The sequence below is a fragment of the Benincasa hispida genome, chromosome 2 (assembly GCF_027475165.1).
Source record: "Benincasa hispida cultivar pf3 chromosome 2, pf3_genome.v1.1, whole genome shotgun sequence".
Classification (NCBI taxonomy): domain Eukaryota; kingdom Viridiplantae; phylum Streptophyta; class Magnoliopsida; order Cucurbitales; family Cucurbitaceae; genus Benincasa; species Benincasa hispida.
In genome coordinates this window covers 14,805,165-14,828,035 of record NC_143479.1, presented here as the reverse complement: position 1 = coordinate 14,828,035, position 22,871 = coordinate 14,805,165, and the positions used below count along the sequence as shown (strand labels likewise).

Here is a 22,871-nt window from a genome sequence, read left to right as displayed (position 1 = left end):
TCATTATCAAGTATATATTAGAAGTGTATCAAGTGTATCAAATGTATATCAATAGTATATCAAATGTATCAGGGATATCAAATGTATATTAATAGTTAGGATATCGTGACATTTTACATGTGGATTGACTTGTGTTTTTGTCATTTTTGTAAACAACAATAATGTGACTATGAGCCTAATTAATGTATTCTATTTTACTCCTTTTGCAAGTGCCCAAAAAAATCCCAAAAAGAAAAAGTTGCTTGAGTTGCCACAAGAGAAACTCCGAGTTGGTTAGACAGCAAATGAAAAAAAAAACTCATTATTGAATTGCGTATTTACAAGCAATTAAAGAAATTTGGATAAATTGGGTTGCGTCTTACAAAGTTTTTACACTTTTTTTCCTCAAATTAATTATCACAAAAAATTCGCTCTATTTTAACAAATAGATTCAAATATCCGTGGTTTTGACGATTTTTCTTTTATCAACGCTAATTTGACATTTAATCACGCTTACAGGATGCAGACTTACCACCGGACCGGACGCCAATGCAATCATTCCTTGGTCGTTTTATTTGGAACCTAAATTTGGCTGCTTCCTATAGTCTACCAATCAAATGTTCCTTTGAAGTAAATTCGCGATCTAATTTCTTCAGCAAGTCCGTCTTCACAGTTCACAAGAATCGTTCTTGGCCAGCTCATCTGCTTGTCTCAGAATTTTTCTCAACTGCTAGCCATCTTCTTCTTAAACGAATACACCCTTCAACAATACATGTTTCTTTAGTATACATTTATCCATTAGGTATCTTGCAGAAATGAATAGTCTAAACTGGGCTATCTTCGTTCCTCTGTTTGCTGCCTTCTTGACTACACCTAATGCAGTCGCACGGGAAAGGAGTCAACACACTGAACGAATATCAGGTAGGATCTCGTGACTTCGCTCTTCTACAAAATTTGTACTATTTCTTTATTTGTTACCTTTCTTTCTGATCTGGAGTTCTGATTCCTTTTCTTGTGGTTTCTTCTTGTGTTTTTGCGGTATTAAGCTTTGATTCGTTAATTTGTTATCATACAGTCAAACAATTTCTTCCTGACATGATTGGCCTATTCCCCCTATTTCCTTGGCTTTATCACCGATTACAGGTTTCTGGATATTTTAACGGGTTCTCGTCCTTGTCTGGCTAGATATTTAGAGATCCTTGTTTAAAAGGAAAGATTAGCACGGTTATGCACAAGTTCTTGATCTGGGTTGAATATTCGTGTTGGAATAGGAGTCGTAAAGTCGGAAACGGCTCCATATAATTGAGTAGACAAACAAGAAAAAAGTTACAAAGCTGTTAGAAACTTCCAATAGTTCTACTTCTTTAATTCCAAGTAAATTTTCATCCCTAATTGAGATCATTGGTCTTCAATGCGTGAAATTGAAGGAAAGTGTTAGTTGTTTTTTTCAGTAAATTTACTCGTGATCCGATTAAAATTTTATTCTGGAAAACTAGAGGGTTGGGAAATAATTCGGAAAAAATCAGTCCGAAGAGTTTCTGCATCACCATTGTCTTGACATGATTCTTATTCGAGAATCTGAGGTTGCAATTAATGGCCGGTTCTTTTTTTTTTTCTTGTTTTCTTTTTTTAAAGCAATTTCAAGGAAGATTATTTTTGAAGATCTGAAGGAGCATTAATGAATCTCTCTCAATTGTTGTATAGTTGTTTTGAAGAAATTGGTACTAGAAGATGTGTGCACAATCAGTAAAGTTTGGTTGAAATTTCCCAACATGTTTTGTCTTCTTTGCCATTGGAGACGGGGAATAGTTTCAAATTATTGTCTTGCTTGAAGAGTTCTTTAATAAACAACCCTGCAATAACCTTTACTGAAAAAGGATGTTTAACAGCTATAAAGTGACCATATTTGCTCAGCCTGTCAACCATCACAAATGTCGTATCATACTCGAACAAATTTGGCAACCCTTTCACAAAATGCATGGCTATGTGCTCCCAAATCTGGTTAGACGTTGCTAACAGCTGGAATGATACTGCCGCTGACTTATTCCTTTGGAAGATCACTCAAGGCTCCACATACATTTTGACGTCTCCTTTCATACTCTTCCACTACAATTCGCTTGTCAAACGCTTGCGCAAAAATCCGGAATGGCCCCCAACAATTGATGCGTGGAAAGTATGGAGAATCGTAGGAAGTAACAAAGAAGTCCAAGAGAGGATTAACCTTTATAAAACAACTTATCCTACTTCAATGTGAATTTGGATACCATCGATGGGTCAGCTTCTAGTGCTTGTTGAAATTCTTACCAACTCTAGATCATTCAAGGCCTTCTATTGAATCACATCCACATCAATAATGGAAGGCACTATAGTGACATTTAGCCTTGCCGCTGGAATTTGGGACAAAGCATCAGTTGCTTTGTTCGCCAACCCTGAGTTATATTGTATTTCAAAATCAAAACCCAACAGTTTTGTAACCCATTTCTGAAATTTCAGAGGTATGTCCTGTTGATCGATCAAGTGCTTCTATGAACGTTGATCGGTCTGCACGATAAACTTTTGGTGCAAAAGGTAATGATGCCCGATTTCAGATGAGCCCGATTTCATAAGCCGATTTCAGATGAGCCCGAGGAGATAAACTTTGGCTAAAATAAGCAATCGGACGTTGTCCTTGTGTTAATAAAGCTCCCATACTAAAAGCGGAGACATCGGTTTCGATGATAAATGAAACCTTGAAGTTTGGTAAGGCCAAAACAGGTAGGGTGACCATGGCTTGTTTCAATTTCTTGAGAGCCATTGTTGCCTCGTTTGTCCACCCAAGGACATCTTTCTACAATAATTGAGTTAGGGGGGCTGCCAAGGTCCCATAATTCCTAACGAAACAGCGACAATACCTCGTGAGGCCAATAAATCCCCTTTAACTCCTTTATTGTGCGAGGAATAGGCCACTGCAGCATTGCTCGTACTTTTTCTTTATTTGCCTCCACCCTTTGTTTAGAGACCCAATGCCCCGAGTAAGAGACTCGGTCTTTGCAAAACACACACTTGCGATTTGGGTAAAGTGAATTATCGCACAAAATGCTCAACACCACTCCCAAACGTCTTATATGTGAATAATGGTCGGGGTTGTAAACTAGAATATCGTCAAATAAAACTAACATAAAGTGACGTAGGATAGAGTGAAAAACTTGATTCATAAGGGATTGGAAGGTTGTCGACGCGTTCATAAGACCAAATGGCATCGCCAAGAACTCATAGTGACCCTTATGGGTCTTAAAGGCTGTCTTCAAAATATCCCCTTCATTCGTTCTAATATGATACCCAAATTTCAAATCGAGCTTAGAAAACATGGAAGACCCTTGCAACTTGTTCAACAACTCTTCAATAACATGTATGGGAAATTTATCCAAAATCATCGCTTTATTTAGTTTTTGATAATCAACACAAAAACGTCATGTCCTGTTCTTTTTAACCAGCAGTACTAGACTAGAAAATGGACAAGAGTTTGGATGGAATATGGATGATCCTTGAAGCCAACATCTCACTGACTAGGCACTCGATTTCATTTTTCTAGGTATGGTTGTATTTGTGTGGGTGCACATTCATTGGATTATCTCCCTCTTTCAATTGAATCTGATGGTCCAGTGGTTATTTCAAAGGTAACCGAGTTGGAAGGTGGAACACATTGTCGAATTTGTCCAATAAGGCTCTAAACTTTTTTAGTTGTGTGTCGTTATCTTCCTTTCACTACTCCCTTCGCTACTGATATGTTCCCCCAAGATAGCTCTCTCAATTCGACTACATACCTTTCATCATTCTTCACCCAAGTACTTGCTAACATTTTTAGGGTCATTTCAACGTGACTTTATTTTTCCCTCTCCCAAATGTTATGGTGAGAGTGACCCAATACACCCTTATGAACCCTTGTTTCCTTAGCCACTACATCCCCAGGATCAATTCGATGTTGTTGAGTTCCATTGGGAGGAAATCATACTTTATAGTTATCTCCAATAGGCTAATCAAAACTACCTTACATTACCCTTTTTCCTCTCACCACAACTCCATTGCCCATCACTATGCCATAATTCGAAGTTTCTGAAATGAGCAGATGCATCTCTTCAACCAAACTTTGTGAAATAAAATTACGGGCCGCCCCACAATGGATGAGCAACAAGACTTTCTTGTTCACTATTTCTACCTTCACATTCATCCTTCTCAAAGAAGGGAACCCATGGATCAATTTGGACGATTACTTAGCCTGGTCTTTGGCCTCAAGTCTGGTAGCCTTAACAATGTTGTCATATTCCCTGTATTCCAAAAGGACTTTATCATCTTCTCGAGCCCACATAACCCTCAACTCTCTAGCCTTGTGAATCTTACAATGGTGGTCGGAGAGAAGTACTTCTTGTCACACTTATAGCAAAGTCCTTTTTCACGTGTCCTCTTGTATTCATCGTCAAACAATCGCTTGACCACATGCTCTTGACGTGGGCTTGGGCCTTCTCAGGTATAAAAAATGTACGAATTGAATTCTCTTGGGCCTTAATGTTGCCTTTTTCATTGGAGCTACTTCCCTCTTTGTTTGGGCTTATTAGACCCACTTTCTTGGACCTCCCATATTACTCTGAGGTCCTTCTAATTCTGGGGCCAGCTTTAGCGCTAGTTCTATGTCTTCCACGATTTGAGCCCGTTTCATTATACTTTCCAACCCCACCGGTTCGCATCCGATGACTTGTGCTTTGATGGTTGGAAAAAATCCATTCAGAAAAGTATTCTTTAACACGTTGTCAGCCAGAACCAATAGTGGGGCCGAGGAAGTCTCAAATCGATGCTGCCATAGTCGTCTACTGTTTAATTGCAAGAACGGGAACAAAAACTACCCTCTTGCATTGACTGGAATGTTCAAACAATCTGGTTTTCAAATCCTCCCACATCTTGAATTTCTTAGTTCTTTCGATTGTGTGCCCAATGATACCAATCAATGACATCGTGTTCAAAATTAATAACCAACAATTTGATTTTCTTAGCATCAGTGTGTTCATAAATCTCAAAACACCTCTTTGCTTTAAACAATCACGCATCTCATATTCCCATAAGAAAACCGACATTTCCAACCTTTTGAATTTCTTCGGGTCACTGCCTTCTTTGCCCTATGGCATGGATTCGTTCTCCCCTGCTGGCAGTGATTCCTTAAGCTCATCTCCCCTATTTCAACCTTCCGTCTCTGTGAGGAGCTGGCTGTGACCATGGATGCCTCTCGATTCTTCTTCGGCAATGCTATCTTGTTCATAGCTTCCCGATGGATCTCTCTGACTTCCGCTGTAAGTAATTCCACATTTTTACTCAGGTTCAACACTATTTCCTTGAGTGCACTCATCTCTTTCTCATTTGCATCCAATCATTCTTCCATTTGCTGTTGTGCCATTTTCTGTGTTCACCCCAAGATGAACGTGCTCTGATACCACTATGTTAAAGTATCCAATACCAGCCACCTGCAAAACAAAACATTCTCAAATGCAAGAGCAAATATCCAAATACAATCGAGATAATTCCAGAGAGTCGCAATGTGACGATATAGATTCAACTATCAAAACACCAACAGAGCAATAAGTTCCACGGTCATTTGAGAGAGCTGTTCTTTCCAAGTTATCAACCATTCATAGCCAGTATGAAAGCATGAAAAAATAAGGAAAATGATAAACCCTACATAACCCCTACAGCCCCAAAAATGCTACTCACCAAAACATACATCACGTGCCTCCACCTGACCAATAACTAACTCAGCTTTGCAAAATTCCCTTCCAGCCCCTTGTACGTCTTGATTATTGGATGTCTAACATCCTCCTCTTAGCAGTCCTTTTGCAATATGTATGTAGTTTGTCTTTTGGAGTGATCTTTTTGTCTCTTGGAGTTTTGAAGCGATGTTTGATTCTTAGATACTTCTTGAAGTCTTGTGTTCTCTCTTGCCTGCTTTGCATTGCCCAAGTTACTATCAAAATTTCCTATGGGTGTTCTTTATCTTAGCTTTTATTTGTTTACTCTTTATAAGGCATGCTTTCTATGTATTTTCTTATGTTGTGTTCTTCATCTCGATGCTTTTTAGAGCTTGTGTCCCTTGAACATTAGTCTCTTTTCATTTATTCAATAAATAGTTTTATTTTTGTGAAAAAGAAACTATTGTTTGGCTAAGAAGGGGTGGGACTTTTTGTGTAATGCTTTGAGCTGTCCATTTGTCTCCATTAATTAATTGATGTTTGGTTGGTGGAAGTCCTCAACGGCTAGAGGTTAAATAAGAAGATGAAGACTCTTTGGGGTTGTTTTTAAAAATATTTTCTAAAGTAGATTTTTTTGTGGCAATGTGTAGCTTTTAGCCTCTTGGCGGTGCCATAGCAACAGAAATTTTTTTCCTAATTTCCCATTTCTTTGATTCTTCTTGACTGGAAGTCCTTATGTACATAGTTTGTTGGGAGGGGGCAATCTCTTCCCATGCCCTTGGGTTGTTGCCTTTTTCTCTTTGCAGTACACTCTCAGGTGTCATATGAAAATAGAAAAAAGAATTTAACAAACGGAGCTAATAGCTCTAATAATTGTTAAAGACTTACAGTGTGTATAACAGAAAATAATCAACACTATGACAAAGATACAACCAAATATAACTGATAAGGATACTAACTAACAGCATGATGTTACCTCGCTAATGAGCTGTCTACGCTTAATGTGATGGTCTTAGCTGCCTAGGTCTTAAGATGTCAACATCATTCATTTGTATTCTTAAAATTTACAACTACTTTCTGTGTTGGAGTTGATCTCTAAAGAACTTTTAATCAGTCTTTAACGTGTTTACTTGGCATGAAAGTTCTTAAGTTACTATGCTTGGTTACGCCAATGTAGGCAGTGCTGGCGATGTTTTGGAGGATAATCCTGTGGGAAGGTTGAAGGTGTTTGTCTATGAGCTTCCTAGCAAATACAACAAGAAAATTCTCCAGAAAGACCCTAGATGCCTTAATCACATGTTCGCAGCTGAGATCTTTATGCATCGCTTTCTTTTAACTAGTCCTGTTCGAACCCTTAACCCTGAAGAAGCTGATTGGTTTTATACTCCAGTTTATACAACTTGCGACCTTACTCCAAATGGTCTCCCTTTGCCATTTAAGTCCCCTCGAATGATGAGAAGTGCAATACAACTTATTTCTTCAAATTGGCCTTACTGGAACCGGACAGAAGGGGCTGATCACTTTTTTGTCGTGCCCCACGATTTTGGAGCTTGCTTCCACTATCAAGTAAGCCAAAAATTTTCACATTTTATTTCTTCCTTATCTTCTTTTCCATCTCCTTTGCTATATAACTGTTTCCCGTTAAATTATCTTTGGCGTTTGTTTTCTTGACATATTAGACTCTTGCAGGAAGAGAAGGCAATTGAAAGAGGAATACTTCCTTTGCTACAACGTGCTACCTTGGTTCAGACTTTTGGACAACGAAATCATGTTTGCTTGAAGGAGGGATCAATTACAATTCCTCCTTATGCTCCTCCTCAGAAAATGCACGCCCACCTCATTCCTGAAAAAACTCCTAGGTCCATCTTTGTTTACTTTCGTGGGCTATTCTATGATGTTGGAAATGATCCAGAAGGTGGTTATTACGCAAGGTATTCCTAATAAGCTTACTTTTTAAAATGCCTGCGCTGGATATTACGTAAGGTAGCTTAAGTGTCGGTTGGAAAGTCATATGTTAAAACATTTTTCATTTTTTATAACATCAAAAACAAACTTTTGAAGTAAAATTCTTGTTTGGTAAATTATTATATATCGTTTTGAGGACAAACACTAGCAGAAAATAAAATTGATGTTCTGCTATTTTCCTGTGTTTTGTTAGAATTAAGCACATGTACGACCGTTAATTACTTTTAGAAAAGTATGACCAACAGTTTATTGTGTTATATTTTGAAATGAATTCGGAGAAGAAATCAGAACATGATAACAAATATATCTTTCAAAATAGTCTTCAAAATTATAGGCAATAGACATAGACAGTTTTAAAAGGGCACGGCAAGCTGTTTTATATATTTACCGGACAAATTACAAAAACACCCCTGAAGTATGGTGGTAGTTGCGATTGTACCCTTAAACTTTCAAATTTAAAAATTCAACCCTAAAAATTATATAAATATTAAAATTGAGTCAAATTGGACCTTCAAACTTACATAATTTATAAATTGTATATTTGTACAAATTTAAGAGTTCAAATTTTATCATTTGTGGGTCCAATTTTTACAATTATTGTAAGCTTGAGGGTCTAATTTTAACACTGATTAAAGTTTAGGTGCCCAATTTTTCGATTGAAAATTTGAGGGTGTGATTGTAATTACCACCATACGCTAGGGGTGACGTTTGCAATTTGCCTTTATTTATAGAAACAAAAACTAGCTATTTGATGTGGAAATTTTGTTTGGCTTAGTAAGTTTTGTCCACAACTTTTGTAGAAAGAGAAAGTGTTGTGATGTAGTAGGATTAGGATAAGTTAGGGTATTATGGTCAAATCCTTGATTAGGATTGAGATTAGTTTCCATGATCGACTAGAATTAAGATTAGTTTTCTTGGTTCATTAGGATTAGGATTAGTTTTATTGATTAATTAGAATTAGAATTAGTTTGCTTTCCAACTCTCTAAATAGAAGTCTTTTTGTATTAGCAACTTTTGATTCATAATAAATACCTTTATTTTATTATTGGAGATTTTCTCCTTTTATATCCTAGACTACATCAATTTGGTATCAGAGCAGCCATTTGGGCCAACGTTGACTACCGTCGGTGGAAGATCGGGAAACTCTTGACGATGCTGATCGCAAGAGGAAGCTTCATAAGCTGTACTCGTTGTTAAACAATCCACATCTATATAGGGGGACCCTTTAAATTTTAGAAAAGAAAGAAGATACTGAGATTTATTTTTTTTTCAAGATTTTGTAAGAATGGACTATTACTGATCAAGGAAGACGAAGAAAAAATATAGTTGTTTTTATAGGCAAGAAAGTCAAATTTCCTCCCAAAAGCAGTGTTGGAATTTTGATTCAAGTGATTTAGAAGAACCTATCATTATCCACATTTGAAATGTGATTATAGTGATTCTAGCGATTCCGATAAAGATTCTAATGTAGTTTGGAATGGAATAACAAGACAACATTATCAAAAAGGAGCCTGACGATCCAATCAAACCAGTTTCTCAAGAAATTGACGTAAGAATTGGGTATTAGATGATTCAGAAAATGATTCAGAGTGTGAAAGAAATTATTATCACCAACATCAAAGAACACCCACGAATCATTCCAACACAAATTCGGAGGTCGAAACATTTTCAAGAAAACAGAAATATTCAAATAAAAACATCTATCAAGAGGACTTTCGAAAGAGAATAGATGAAATTCGGGTTCTTATGGAAAAAATTCAAGAAAGATATAATTATAATCTTCAAGATTTTTCAAGAAACCATCAAGAATCACATTTAGTCACTCAATCAAGAACTCGTGGGTTGTGAAATTGCGCAAAAAATGAACGGAGTAGAAGAAAAGAAAAAATCAATTGAAGACGAGTTGAATAAGAAAGGTAGAAAGATCGAAGAGGAGTTTGTGTTGGAAGAAGAAAAAATCGATGGGACTAACATAGAGGTTGCTCAATTCGAACTGGATGATGAGGTATTAATCGATGAAATCAACGACGGAGGTGTCGAAGAAGATGAAGCCACTACAAAGAATGTTTTCATTTGGTCAAATCAATTAACTGAGTTACACAACCAATCACAATTACCTCCACTGCAGAGCAGAAATTAGCCTTGACCACCAAGAAAGACAACAAGAGAATCAACAACACCTATGGTATGCAAAAAATGTCCAAGATTTATCAAGAATTGTTCAAGAACAACCAAGATCAAGGTTATATCAGAGGAAATATGGGAAGGATGTGAATTCTTTAAGTGTGGAAGAAAAAGATATTCATGGGCAACCTAATTTGAAGAAAATTGAAAATCTTTTTCCTCCATTCCTTGAGGAGTCTACATATTTTTACAACTTAATTCTTGGTTTCATTGATGATGGTATTAGTAGAAATAATTTTCCCTTTCAAGAATCAAATATTTGATATATTGGTGTGGCTCGTGAAAATTGGTTGTTATTGGTGCCTAGTGTTCAGAGATGTGTCCGTTCGAGTGACTTACTTTTTTACTTTTATCTTCATTTTTGTTTTAAAATTTGAGGATGAGTTTTTTTTGGGAGGGATAGAATGATGTAGTAGGATTAGGATAAGTTAGGGTATTATGGTCAAATCCTTGATTGATTAGGATTGGGATTAATTTCCATGATCGATTAGAAAAAGGATTTTAGTTTCCTTGGTTTATTAGAATTGGGATTAGTTTCTTTGATTAATTAGAATTAGGATTAGTTTGCTTTCCAATTTTCTATAAATAGAGAGATTGTCTTCTTGTATTAGCAACTTTTGATTCATAATAATTACTTTTATTTTATTATTAGAGATTTTCTCCTTTCATCTCTTAAGCTACATCATGTTGTTTTCAAATAAAGAAAATGAGTCAACTTATTTACAAATATAGCAAAATGTCACTATCTATCAGTAATAGACCACGATAGAGATCTATGTCGATAGATGTCCATAGTAGTCTATTGCAGTCTTTCATTGATAGTTAGTGACATTTTACTATACTTGAAAATATTTTCAGTAGTTTTACTATTTGAAATAATTATTTAAAAAGAAATTAGACTTGTTTTTTTAAAAAAATATATTTAATACTTTCTTAGTTAATTGTTCAGTTTTTATTCTTTATTTTTCAAATGTAACTTAATCAAAATAGAATATAAACAGTTCCTAAAAAATACACCTAAGTAGAGTAGTTCCTTAATCTGCAGAACAGTCTTCTAAAAATACCCTCAAACAGATTCTTATCTTAAAAGAAAAATAAATAAATAAATAAAAATAAATAAAAATAAAAACCCTCAAACAAAATCTATCTTAATGCACCATGTTTAGGTATCCTTCAATTGCTTGTCTGTCTGTTTGTTTGTTTTGTTTATTTGTTTGTTTTTATAAACTTCTTTCTTTGAACAAAAAACAGTAGGAGGGTAGATACATGTCTGTTAAAATTGTACTGGAAATGTGATCTTATTGAGCCTAAATGGGATCGGTAGATGCCATGCTTTGCCAAAATTACATTACAAAACATTGAAGTGGTGGATGTTTTTGATGGAGAAAATGATATATAAGAATTGAATACGCTAGCAAACTGATTACACCTCAACTAGGTACAGTACGCTGTACACACACTGTATATAATAATAATATTCAAAAGTAAGGCCGATGGTATAACAAGGTTTATAAATTGAAATAATTAAAAACTTATAAAAACCTCAAAAGCTTATAGAGATTCAAAAGGTAGTCGAGACACAGTTCTGATAAGCGGTTATCTTGAAGACAATTATTCGCTCTGCATGGCTGCAAGCAGATTACAATTGTCTCAACATGATACAACGACTAATTCCGATAGAACTGCAACCTTGAACTACTTCGATCTGGCATAATTCTTGGATACTTGCTCTCAACTCAACTCAAGATAAAAAAAAGAAAAAAAGGAATTCTCCAATTTGAAATGAGATGCAACAAATTAAAAAACAAGTCATTTATAAGCCAACAATTTAGTTTCTCTCCGAAATAAAATAAAATCATATAAATACAAAATTGAAATATTTGTCAAATTTAACTCAATGAAATTATTTGACAAAAATCAAACATAATTCATTCAAATTGAAGAAATTACAAATTTAACTTTCATATATGTTAAATTTATACATGAAACATTCTTTGAGACTATGTTAAGGCTTAAAATTAATAGGAACAAGTGTCAAATTTTGGATATCAATTGTGATCATGTGAAATTGAGGAGTTGGGCGGGTGCTATTGGTTGTGAAGTGGGATTCTTTCCTTCTTCTTACTTGGGTCTCCCCATGGGGGAATTTGAGGGCTATTTCTTTCTAGGATTTTCCATTTGAAAAGATTAGAATGAGACTAGCTTCGTGGAAGAAGAGCTTCTTTTCCAAAGTTGGTAGATTTACTTTAGCCAAATCAGTGTTGAGTGGCAACCCCATTTATTATCTCTCCCTTTTTTGTGCCCCTAATTTTGTGTGTAAGATTATGGAAAAGTTCATGAGAGATTTTCTCTGGGATGGGGTGGATGAAGGGAGAGATTCTCATGAGATCAATGAACAAGGGGGTGCTAGAGCTTAAAAATCTAAGGTTACGCAACAAAACTCTATTGGCTAAATGGTTTTCACACTTTTCCTTTGAGCCTGAAGTTTTGTGGCATAGGATTATTGCTAGTAAGCACGACCCCATCCATTTAAAAGGCTGTCTAAAGGGGTTAAAGATACATTCCGGAATCTGTGGAAAGATATTTTTCTTTGCGTCCCTCCTCCCTTCATGTCCTTTGTGTTGTGGGGGATGGTAAGGATATGTATCTTTTCTGAAGTTCAATGGGGGTGGGGATAGACCTCTTTGCTTTGTGTTTTCTCGCTCATATCATCTCTCTTTTTACAAAAATTATTCTGTTTATACTTTCTCGATTTGGTTTGGGAGCTTGGTTTCTTTCTCCTTTGGTTTTCATCGTCCTTTGTCCAATAGGGAAATGACGGAGGTTGCGTCTTTGTTGGTCTTACTTGATGAGTTCAATTTTAGGTTGGGAAGAAGGGATGTTCGCGTTTGGAGTCCTAATCCTTTCTAGGGTTTCTCTTGTTAATCTGATTTTAGGTTGTTGTTGGATCACTCTTCTAGTAGAGATTCGCTCTTTAATGGACTTTGGAGGATTAAGATCCTTAAGAAGGCTAAGTTTTTTTCCTTGCAAGTTTTGTTTGGCTGTGTGTGTCACACTCTCTTAATCCAGAAAAGAATGTGACGGCAACAGTTATCAACCCTTTTTTAGCACTTACTGCCTAACTAACATTCTTAACCTGTTTAGAGAACCCTTGAAAACCATACACAACATACAACATGCTAAGGTTACTCAAACCAAACTTAACACAAATCAGGATTCAGCACACAACATATTTACATCATACTTACAGATACAAAGTTCAATGAGTCCCAACATTTTTTACTAGTCCCTAGCATGAACGACACACATGTACAAACATTCACAGAATAAATACCTAGGTCTTTCTTGAGTCCTTGAGTGGTAGAGCAACAAAGCAGCTAACTTTTGGGGAGATGACCACCACTTGGGGAAAAGGAAAACATTTGAAAGAATGAGCTTCTAGTCCAGTGAGTGACTATAAAAACATACATATCATGTTTAATACTGAAAACCAAGCAAACTCGTACTTAAAGCTTTTGAAAACATAGAATCTCTGAAAACATAATCATCATAATCCTTAGTTGAGAGGGAACCCTTTTGCTCAATCCCTCAATGTCAAACTTTAGTTGATGTGGAGTAATCTCAACACTACCAACGCCAACACTACCTACGTGCACGTGGTAATAACTAAGTACCATCATACTTTAGGTACTATGGCCTAGATACCTTCTCAAAGTTCTTCAGTATTGGGTTAATTGTAATCATCATAAAACTCATACTTTGAAATAAAGCATACTCTGAAAGCATAAGCAACATAAATCATATGCTTAAACATCTTTTATTATATAGCTTGAAACTACTAATGCATGCTACTTGAACATAAGAATAGAAGTACTGAAATCATGCTTTCATAAAACTTAAGCTAAGCATGCGTTAGAAAACTAATTTGCTTGGAAATCCCATTTGTAAAGCCAACAACATAAGCACATATTAATAGCTTTTCATAAATCATGCGTTCACTAATTTTGTCACTTGAATTTTGTCACTCACAGCCTTGGACGTTCTCCTTGTGATTGGTAGTCTCCCCTATGGGCATTTATCCTGTGAAGTTGGTAAACAACCTTAGCTAATGTCACTAGCTCCCTTGTGAGCCTAACACACTTAAACAAGCTTAATATTAACTTAGAACATCAACCAGCGCATGCCCACCAATGTATCACTCACCAACGCGTTCGACACTTAGAGAATTCCTTGGATCAAATGGTTAGGCTATGTGGCCACAAGCCATCACTATGTGCCAACGCATGTCGTCTCAACGCGTCACCGTGCGTCCTGGTGGCCATAGCGCAACCTTTGTGCTTACAACCTTGTTTCACACTCGTGCAGTGCCTTGTGTCCCTCAGCGTAGCCCTGCGCTCTCAACACCTTGTACGCACCTTGCCTTCTCGCGTGCCTATAGTCTGCTCGTATTGAACTACTTGCTTGTTCAACCTAAGCAGCTGCCTGCTTATTCAAACCAAAAATTCCAGATTTAACTTTGAGCTCGAATAACTTGTTTTCCAGACTTTATCTTGGGAAATTTCCTTCTACAAACTTGTTTAAAAATGTCTTAACTTGCTTACCTTAAAATTTGAGCTTCAAATTCTTCACGGTCTGGCCGGAAATCTTCAATCTTCACCTCTGGCTCAGATTCACCCGAGAGCCTGACCTTCTTGAGGAATTCTTCAAATTCAACTTGATTCCTTAGGAGATTTCTTCTGGCAGCCCAGGGACATCAATTACACTCATCACCCGTCCAAATGGCTGTAGAATCACTTCTTTTGCACGAGTAAATGGGCTAAACTGAAATCATGAACTGAGGCTTTTCTTATATAGTGAGGACTGCATGCTTCAACTCATTTAAAATGCCAGCTAGCCCACAAAGTAGGATTACTCCCATAATCTTGACAGCTGGCCCATTACCAACAGTGATTAAGCTGAAAACTTCTCTTAATCCCCAACACAAGGCTCTTCACACTCGCCATCACACGACAACACTTGGACGCATACACCTACTTGGCCAGTGCATGCCTCAGCGCCACTTGCACCCATTGCCCGGTCTCAAGATCAACGCATGGCCTTACCTCATGCACCTCTTCGCCTAACCAACGCACGCCCACAGCCACAATGCCTAGGCAACCTTGCCATGCGGCGCATGCATCCATGCCCATCGAATCTCAACATGGGCTTGGTTGGCGTATTGCCCATGCTTTAATGCATGGAATCATCTTCGGCCAACACTTGCTGCACCTACTCCTTGCCTCTACTCCCAACTTGCGCTCAAGCTAACCTCAATGAAGGCATATGGCTGCCGCACACCCTTGGCAACAATCTTCAACGCATGAGGCCAACTCTTAGCTTCCACACTTAGCCAAAATTTCCTACTAAGTGTCTACATACTTTACTACCCAAGAGCTTTCCATCTTGACATTTAGAACATTTTCCTCCTTCCTCAATCTTTCTTAAGCTTTCCTACAAACATAATATGAACTTACACTTAATCTTACTCAACATACTAATTAACATGAAGTCTAGTATGAGCGATGAAGATTGGGAGGAGATGGTTTTGAGAGCTGCAAGTACAATCAGACTAAATTTGGCTAAAACTGTTCTTGTAAATGTACATGGAATTTTGACAGCCAAATAGCTTTGAAAGAAGCTTGAAGCAATGCATCAGGCAAAAAACATCTCAAATCGGTTGTATCGAAGAGCAGTTTCACACGTTGTGAATAGTGAAAGGTACAAAAATCTAAAATCATTTGAGTATTCTCAATGGTATCGTTTTTGAGCTGGAGGTGATAAAAGTGAAGACAAAAGATGAAGATAAGACACTCCAACTCATTTGGTCACTTCCTCCTTCTGATGGACACATGAAACCAATCTTAATGTATAGGAAATAAACTGTAGATTTTGTTGAGGTTACTAGTAAACTTCTGTTAGAAGAAAAAAGACTGAAGAGTGAAGTGCATACTTCACAAGAGAATTCCACACTGGTTGCTAGCAAATGTAAGAAAAAAGAGTTTGCTGGGAATGTGGATAGTCTGGACACATGAAAAAGAATTGTCCTAATAACATAGGTTTGTCAAAAGGCTCCGAGTTAGATGCTAACATTGTCTTTCTCATCAAGAAAGATAGTGATTCCCTCTGAAGAAGATCATCCACGTGGTATGACTACTTTACCATGATAGAGGACGTGATGTTGGCGATTCCACAAGTTTGCACACAAGGCATTGACTTGGCAGTTATGTAAGATGTGTGGTGGAGGTTATGTTGATGGCTGAAGGACTTCTAGGTGAGCCAAGTAGGTGGAAGTTGCATCATAAATATCAGCAAGGTTCTCATAAAAAAAAATAAATACTTGCAATGTTTATCGACATGTGATGAAAAAGAAAATTCTTGGAAGATGGTATTCCAAATGGTCCACTCTTTTATGGTGGACCGATTTATAATTCTCTGAGTTGGAAATTTTGATTGTCGGGAAGACAATGGATTTTTTAAAAGATGTGGATTCTTCGAACATCTTGCCAAGGTAGAATTTGTTGGGGTTTTTGACAAGTTGTGGGTTTTGAATCCCTCATCGTTAATTTTGAAGAAGGGGATGAGCTTTATCCCTATAAAAAGATCCTATCTCCTTTGTTTTTAGATACCTCAATTAGCAAAAACTTTAAGCTTATGTATGCTAATTAAATTTTCTCTCTTGCATTTTCTACTTTGAGAGTGGGAAAAAAAAAAGGGTGTGAGTTGACAAAAGCTTTAAAGAGAGTGATTTTGTAATTGGGGTTAGGGGGAGATTTTTGTGTGATAGTAGCAATTTTTTCACATAGTAGATTTTTTTTATGGTATGTGGTTTTTATCCAATAGGGGAGTTATCCAAGTAAATTCTTGTGTTCTTAGATTTATTGCTTTCTTTTAATTTCTTTGTTATTTTCTACGGTAGAAGTGAGAGATTTTTTCCTCACGGCGCTATATTGTAGCCATTTGGGGGGAGATGAATAACAGAGTCTTTAGAGACGTGGATTGAGTCAATAAAAATATGAATTTTGCTTGAAAAGATGAAATTGAAGCAGGTTCCATGTCATATTCCTATGATTTTTTACTAACCCTGGCCCCAACTTATTTTCTAATGTAACAGAGGTGCAAGAGCTGCAGTATGGGAGAACTTCAAGGATAATCCTCTTTTTGATATATCAACGGAGCATCCAACTACATACTATGAGGACATGCAGCGAGCTGTGTTCTGTCTTTGCCCGCTTGGATGGGCTCCTTGGAGCCCTAGATTGGTTGAGGCTGTGATATTTGGTTGCATCCCTGTTATCATAGCGGATGACATTGTTCTGCCCTTCGCAGATGCAATTCCTTGGGAAGAAATTGGGGTGTTTTTAGATGAGAAAGATGTTGCTAACTTGGACACAATATTAACGTCCATCCCACTTGAAATGATATTGAGAAAGCAGAGACTGTTAGCAAATCCTTCCATGAAACAAGCAATGTTATTTCCACAGCCTGCTCAACCTGGAGATGCTTTTCACCAAGTCCTGAATGGACTTGCCCGTAAGTTGCCTCATGACAGGAGTGTCTACCTTACGGCCGGTGAGAAGATTCTAAATTGGACCGCAGGTCCGGTGGGTGACCTGAAGCCCTGGTAAAATTTATGGTCTCTGATAGTAAAAGTTTTTTTTTTTTTAAAAAAAAAAAAAAAAAAAATTATTTATACAAAACGTCAGTAGCTAGTCATCGTTTGCAGCGTTACATATGTTTGGTACTAAGGAACAAACTAGGAAGGAAGTTTGTCATATCATCTGTAATAACAGCACTTTTGCGCTTAATGCATTTAGAATTTAATAACAGCACTTTCGCGCTTAATGCATCTAGAATTTATTGATTTTGTGAGTGATTAACGAGCTTGTGTGAACTCCCAAATACTTGAAATCTATCTGGACATTTGAGGTGTTGAGTTGATTATTATATAGTATGCAATTATTGTAGTTTGTAGATTATAATAGTCTACATCCAATCCAGACTAGTTTGGATTGTAATAGTTTGTATTTTTTGTAGTAGCACATTGTCATTAACAATCAAATATAATAGTTTGTATTTGGTAGTCTAACAAAAAGGGAGAAGGTAGGTAGGAATTAGCAAACACCGTAACAAAGAGGGATTTTGAATAGGTTATAAATAGATATTAACACAACTATTAATATTTGGAGCTCCAAACATGGGGTGGATTATAATAGCCCACCCTACAACTTCAAGTTGGGGCTTAAACACCTCCTAAGAGAGTTTGATGCCATATATATATATATATTGAACAACTGTATGACTTTGATCAGTTAATTACATTCCCACAAAAACTAATATGATAAGTCATGGAGTTAATGTTAATGAGTTATGGTTCTATGGATTTAAAAACTTCCTAACCTTTAAGTCAAACAAGGTGTAGAGTGTCTTTAATAAAAGGGAAAAAAAGAGCAGTTATAGGAAAATTTTCTAGTATTCCAATATTACTTGCTTCCATTTATTATTTGACATGTCATCAAATAATATATTAATTTATTTTGGGGATCTCACTTAATTCTTAAATACTATTACTTTGACAAATAATAAATATAATAGATATAAAGATGTTTATTTCCTGGATCTGCCCATAATTGGGTGGGAATTCCCTAATTAGGCCAGAAATGAGGGAATGGGGAAAAAATTCCCAGTAGACTAAATGGCTTTCAATTCGAAAAAACTGGGAAAAAAAGCGCCTGAGAAGGATTTTGGGTTTTCATTTGGTGGGCTAAGAAAAAATGATCGGACTTAATCTTTCACCTATTTTTGTGTTATATTTGCAATTGTTTTACCCCTATGCTACAAATGCTATTATTTTCCCTTATTAAAATAATGATACATGTCCAATTTATTCGAATAAACGAGGTCAAAATTTATTTTTTCCCTAAAATTTAAAGATTCTAACTATGGTCGATAAGTATTTGTTAATGGCACCAAATTCAAAAGTTTCTAAAAAAGATATTCAATATCCGAAGAATATTAATTCACCAACCTCTTCATATATTCTAAATGTGTCCTTTACAACCGAATTTCCAAGAAATTACTTTCACCCTTCTAAATTACAATCCCAAGATTCCAGAGAAAACCCGATAGATGCTTTTTAAGGAAATTCAGACCATTTAAGAACTAAATTGAAACTGTTTAAATTGAATGCCAAGTTGAAATCAGACAAACTATTTGACCAAAATATAATCCACCAAACGAAATAAATCGGATCCAGTTAATTGAGCAATTTGATCAAAACCAAATTAAACTATCAAGCACAACTAATACACAAGGCTGAAGTTCCTGTTAAACAACCAAATCAAATAAATATTAGGGGTTTGGGACAAGAAGATTTATCATCTACTTCATGTCGAAAGTCGAGTTCGCTTATACACTTGTACCTGCTTAGAAGAATTTTTACCTTGTGCAAGGTATCAATGTCCGAAACAAGAGGCCGCGGTGACCTCAATATGCAGCCATCAATCAAGTAATCCCATGTACGGTCTTTGAAACGAGAGAACTATTTTGATCGCACTTCTATGAAATTAAGAGACTCGTTCTATATGGTCTGAAGTTCCTAGCCATCCATGCATATCTTTGATCTAACCCCACTTATTCTCGACGCAGGTATTTAATTTGTGACATAATTATTGCTTGAAAGCTAATATTAATTACCATACCAATTGAGGGATGAGATTCGATAATGGAAGTGCTTGACAAGGTTTCATATAAACAAAATTTAAGGCTGTTTAACTTATAAGTCACTTCCGCGTCACAGTTTCTAGCTCTTAAAGCACAAACGATTTCGCAACCTCCAAAATTAGTGGATTGTTTTCTCTTTCATGCTTGCTGGGGATAATTTATCTTCAAACCTGCTTTCATCTTCAGACTAATTCTCTCAGAAGCTTATCTCCCGTCGCTCAGCAAAAAATTTACCCGTCACTGCCTGATCTGGAAGCAAGGCAAGCCAGACGCCAGTGTCAGCCCCTTCCTCTGCTGAAACATTCCCAGCGAACCCTGTCATAGCAGTTTTCACCCAACCAGGGCAGTAGCAGTTCACATAAATCTTATGACCCTCGGGTCGGTCGGCAAATATTTTTGCCATTAACCTGGTGTATGCATTAACTGCAAGTTTTGATACAGAGTAGTCAGTTGATAACTGAGGCCACCCACCAGTTTCCCAATTTCCATCCTCTACTTGTTGCAAAAAAGTAGACACAATCCTATCAATTACTTCTTCTGTGAGTGTATCCAAATTGCTTAGTAGTTCTCTAAATGCTACATTTTCCACTCTCTGTAATGGAACCACAAAATAATAGAGAGGAAAAATGCAAAATTAGAATAACAAAATTCTGAAAATATATAATTTCAGTCACTACCGATTGAGAATGCATGGGCAGACAGCCCTACAACTAAACCCTACTTGAAATAATATCAGCAAAGGAAAAAACAGAAAAACAGCACAATGGAAAATGTCAGTGGGCGCTCATCAATCCACATAAAAGAGAGAATAAATTCTATGAAGCACAGTTCCATCAGCGCTTAAAGACCCCTTTCTTTATTTTTTTAATTGAAAAAAAAAATCACAAGGAATCTGGAAATTCCTTTTAAAAATGCTCATTCCTCTCCATGATCATTTACAAGTTAACAAAGAGCTCTAATTTCTTAAATTTTTCATTAAAAAAAAGAACTGTATGCATTTTCAAAAGATCTTTTCTCTGAAATACCCTATTGCCCGTGCTTCCTCTCATGAATTTTAATAGTTGCACAAAACAAGATACAATTATTCAAACCTAATTATAATATCAGCCCCAACATTTCTTCCCCATCTCCACTCGACCCATGAAATAGAGAAGACAAGGATTTCAAGAACAACTTACATTTCGCCTGCCATTCAGCTTGCCCAACCTCGAACTGACATTAACAATGCGAGCACCGGCAGACGAAGGTTTCATCAAGGGGATCATAGCTTGAATCATATTTTTGGTGCCGTAATAGTTAGTGGCAATAACCATCTGAGCAAACTCTACAGAATTACTAGACCCAAGATTGAAATTGACTCCAGCATTATTTATCTGCAAACATATTTGCACGTAGATGGGGCATTTGGAAGTTATGTCATCTAAATCAACATGAACAATAATTCTTTCTTTAAGATTTCAAGGACCGTTGCCTTTGTCTGAAGTCAATATTTAGTTAGAATTCTACATGTTGCTTGTGAAAGTTGGACCAGACTTTGCAAAATCCAAGTACTCTTCTTTCTAGCCAATTAAAAAAAGCCAATATAAAGAAAAGTTCTGAGTAAGATTAACTTGCCAGAATATCCAAACCACCATAGTTTTGTAGCAGCCAATCAGCAAATTGTTTGATGGATAAAGCATCCAAGACATCCAGTTGATGAAAGGCAACATTCAGGCCACCTTCCTGTAAAACTTTAGCTGCTTCAATGCCAACAGAAACATCTCTTGAAGTCAAGATCACGGTCATTCCGTGCATTGCAAATTGTCTTGAAATCTCAAATCCAATTCCTCTATTACCACCCGTAACCACGGCAATGGTTTCAGTAGACCACCACCTGTAGATCAAAGAAACATAAAAAGTGGGCGTTGGTTATTGTCCAGAAAAAACAAATACTAATAAGGAAAAAGAAAAAAACAAATGAGACAGATGAAGAGCTAGACAAGTACAATATCACTTAGTAATGACGCCATCTGAAGGCGAGACTAAAGAAAGAAAACGCAAGAACAATACTAGAAAAGTGGTTGCAATGAAGTTTTTCTTTTCCCCTTTACTTTTTTGAGACAGCAATGAAGGATTTGTTATCGAGTGGATAGAGAATTATGGTACCTCTTCGGTTTCAGTTGCACGCAACAATACAGAAAAAGGAATTTCTGGTAAAGGTAAAAGACTAAGAGAAATATTACAGAACCGAAATGAAGATGTCTTGTACTATGAGAATAACACCAATAAATACCAAATGCGTGCGCTGAAATGTGTTTCCAATAAATCGTCGTTCAAAAAAAGGGTAGATGCTAAAAGAACAAGGTCTGTCAGTAATGCATTCAGACCTCTGGTGATCGGAGTAAGGAATGGTCCTGAGAAGGGATATTTCTTGCATTCTCTTTTCCCTTCGTTCCTTGGCTCTTTCCTTCCTGCCCATCTCCGTTTGGGGCTTTCTGATTCTGAAATTTCTGATTAAAAACAAAAGAAAAGAAGGAATCTAGCGTTAGCTGGTTAGGGTTAGAGGCGGGAGAAGGAGGAGAGTTAATTTCGACGATGACCCTTCTATATCTCCCTATTCGGTCTTCACTACAAGCAAGGCGGATCCGAGGAATGCCATCTTCTGTGAAACGATTAACATCTAAAAACAGGGAAAACAAAAACCACAAACCACCACCATAGCTTTCCCCATAATTTGGGTCAAACCCCCCATGATTCTCGGTACCTGCCCAACCGATTCTAATTGCCTAAGAATGATTACATTATAATAACCGTTTTACCATTTTCCCCCCCCTCTTTTCTCGTTTGATATGCAAAATTAATTTGCATTTCAATCGGTATAGATTTCCTTTTTCTTCGCGTATACCTTTTTACTGTTTTAATAGGTATGTAAATAAAATTCCACTCAATTTAAATCAATAGTAATATAAAGAAGAGATTTTATTTTATTATTATTGGTGTTGTTTACCTATAATCTGCATTGTATGGATATATGAGACCCACTTCTAAATATGTAATAAAAAACGTAAACTGATTCAAGTTTAGTATAACTGATTTATTAATAAAATTTTATTTTAATAACACCAATTTTCATTACGATTTGATAGCTTGACCTAAAGTATTAATTGTATTAGTAAAAATGCATGATTTTAGGAATAATTTTTGGTCCATTTCAAAACAATTTTTGATTAGATCTTCTCGAGTTTGTTTTTACACTTTCTTGTTCTTTATTACACTTGACAAGATTCATACCAC

At 36.4% G+C, this 22,871-nt stretch overlaps 2 protein-coding genes across 2 annotated transcripts; one reads left to right on the top strand and one right to left on the bottom strand.

Annotated features, from left to right (window-relative positions):
• Window positions 1–371: 371 nt before the first annotated feature.
• GUT1 (Exostosin family protein) lies at window positions 372–17,724 on the top strand. The gene is made up of 4 exons (XM_039023122.2): window positions 372–900; window positions 6,868–7,256; window positions 7,380–7,621; window positions 16,990–17,724. The coding sequence occupies exons 1-4, from the start codon at window positions 795–797 to the stop codon at window positions 17,501–17,503; spliced, it is 1,251 nt and encodes a 416-aa protein (XP_038879050.1). The 5' UTR covers window positions 372–794; the 3' UTR covers window positions 17,504–17,724.
• Window positions 17,725–19,546: 1,822 nt separating this feature from the next.
• LOC120071740 (short-chain dehydrogenase/reductase 2-like) lies at window positions 19,547–22,498 on the bottom strand. Its single transcript, XM_039024118.2, has 4 exons — window positions 21,965–22,498; window positions 21,213–21,471; window positions 20,777–20,971; window positions 19,547–20,190 (listed from the first exon to the last, which is right to left on the bottom strand). The coding sequence occupies exons 1-4, from the start codon at window positions 22,054–22,056 to the stop codon at window positions 19,795–19,797; spliced, it is 942 nt and encodes a 313-aa protein (XP_038880046.1). The 5' UTR covers window positions 22,057–22,498; the 3' UTR covers window positions 19,547–19,794.
• Window positions 22,499–22,871: the final 373 nt, after the last annotated feature.

Excerpts from the sequence above, each read along its gene's own strand:
- GUT1 (XM_039023122.2), top strand. The coding sequence starts at position 795 with ATGAATAGTCTAAACTGGGCTATCTTCGTTCCTCTGTTTGCTGCCTTC. Across the intron at positions 7,257-7,379 it reads GAGCTTGCTTCCACTATCAA|GAAGAGAAGGCAATTGAAAG; the intron begins GTAAGCCAAAAA and ends AGACTCTTGCAG. Across the intron at positions 7,622-16,989 it reads GAAGGTGGTTATTACGCAAG|AGGTGCAAGAGCTGCAGTAT; the intron begins GTATTCCTAATA and ends CTAATGTAACAG.
- LOC120071740 (XM_039024118.2), bottom strand. The coding sequence starts at position 22,056 with ATGGGCAGGAAGGAAAGAGCCAAGGAACGAAGGGAAAAGAGAATGCAA. Across the intron at positions 20,972-21,212 it reads ATGGTGGTTTGGATATTCTG|ATAAATAATGCTGGAGTCAA; the intron begins GCAAGTTAATCT and ends ATATGTTTGCAG. Across the intron at positions 20,191-20,776 it reads AGCTGAATGGCAGGCGAAAT|AGAGTGGAAAATGTAGCATT; the intron begins GTAAGTTGTTCT and ends GTTCCATTACAG.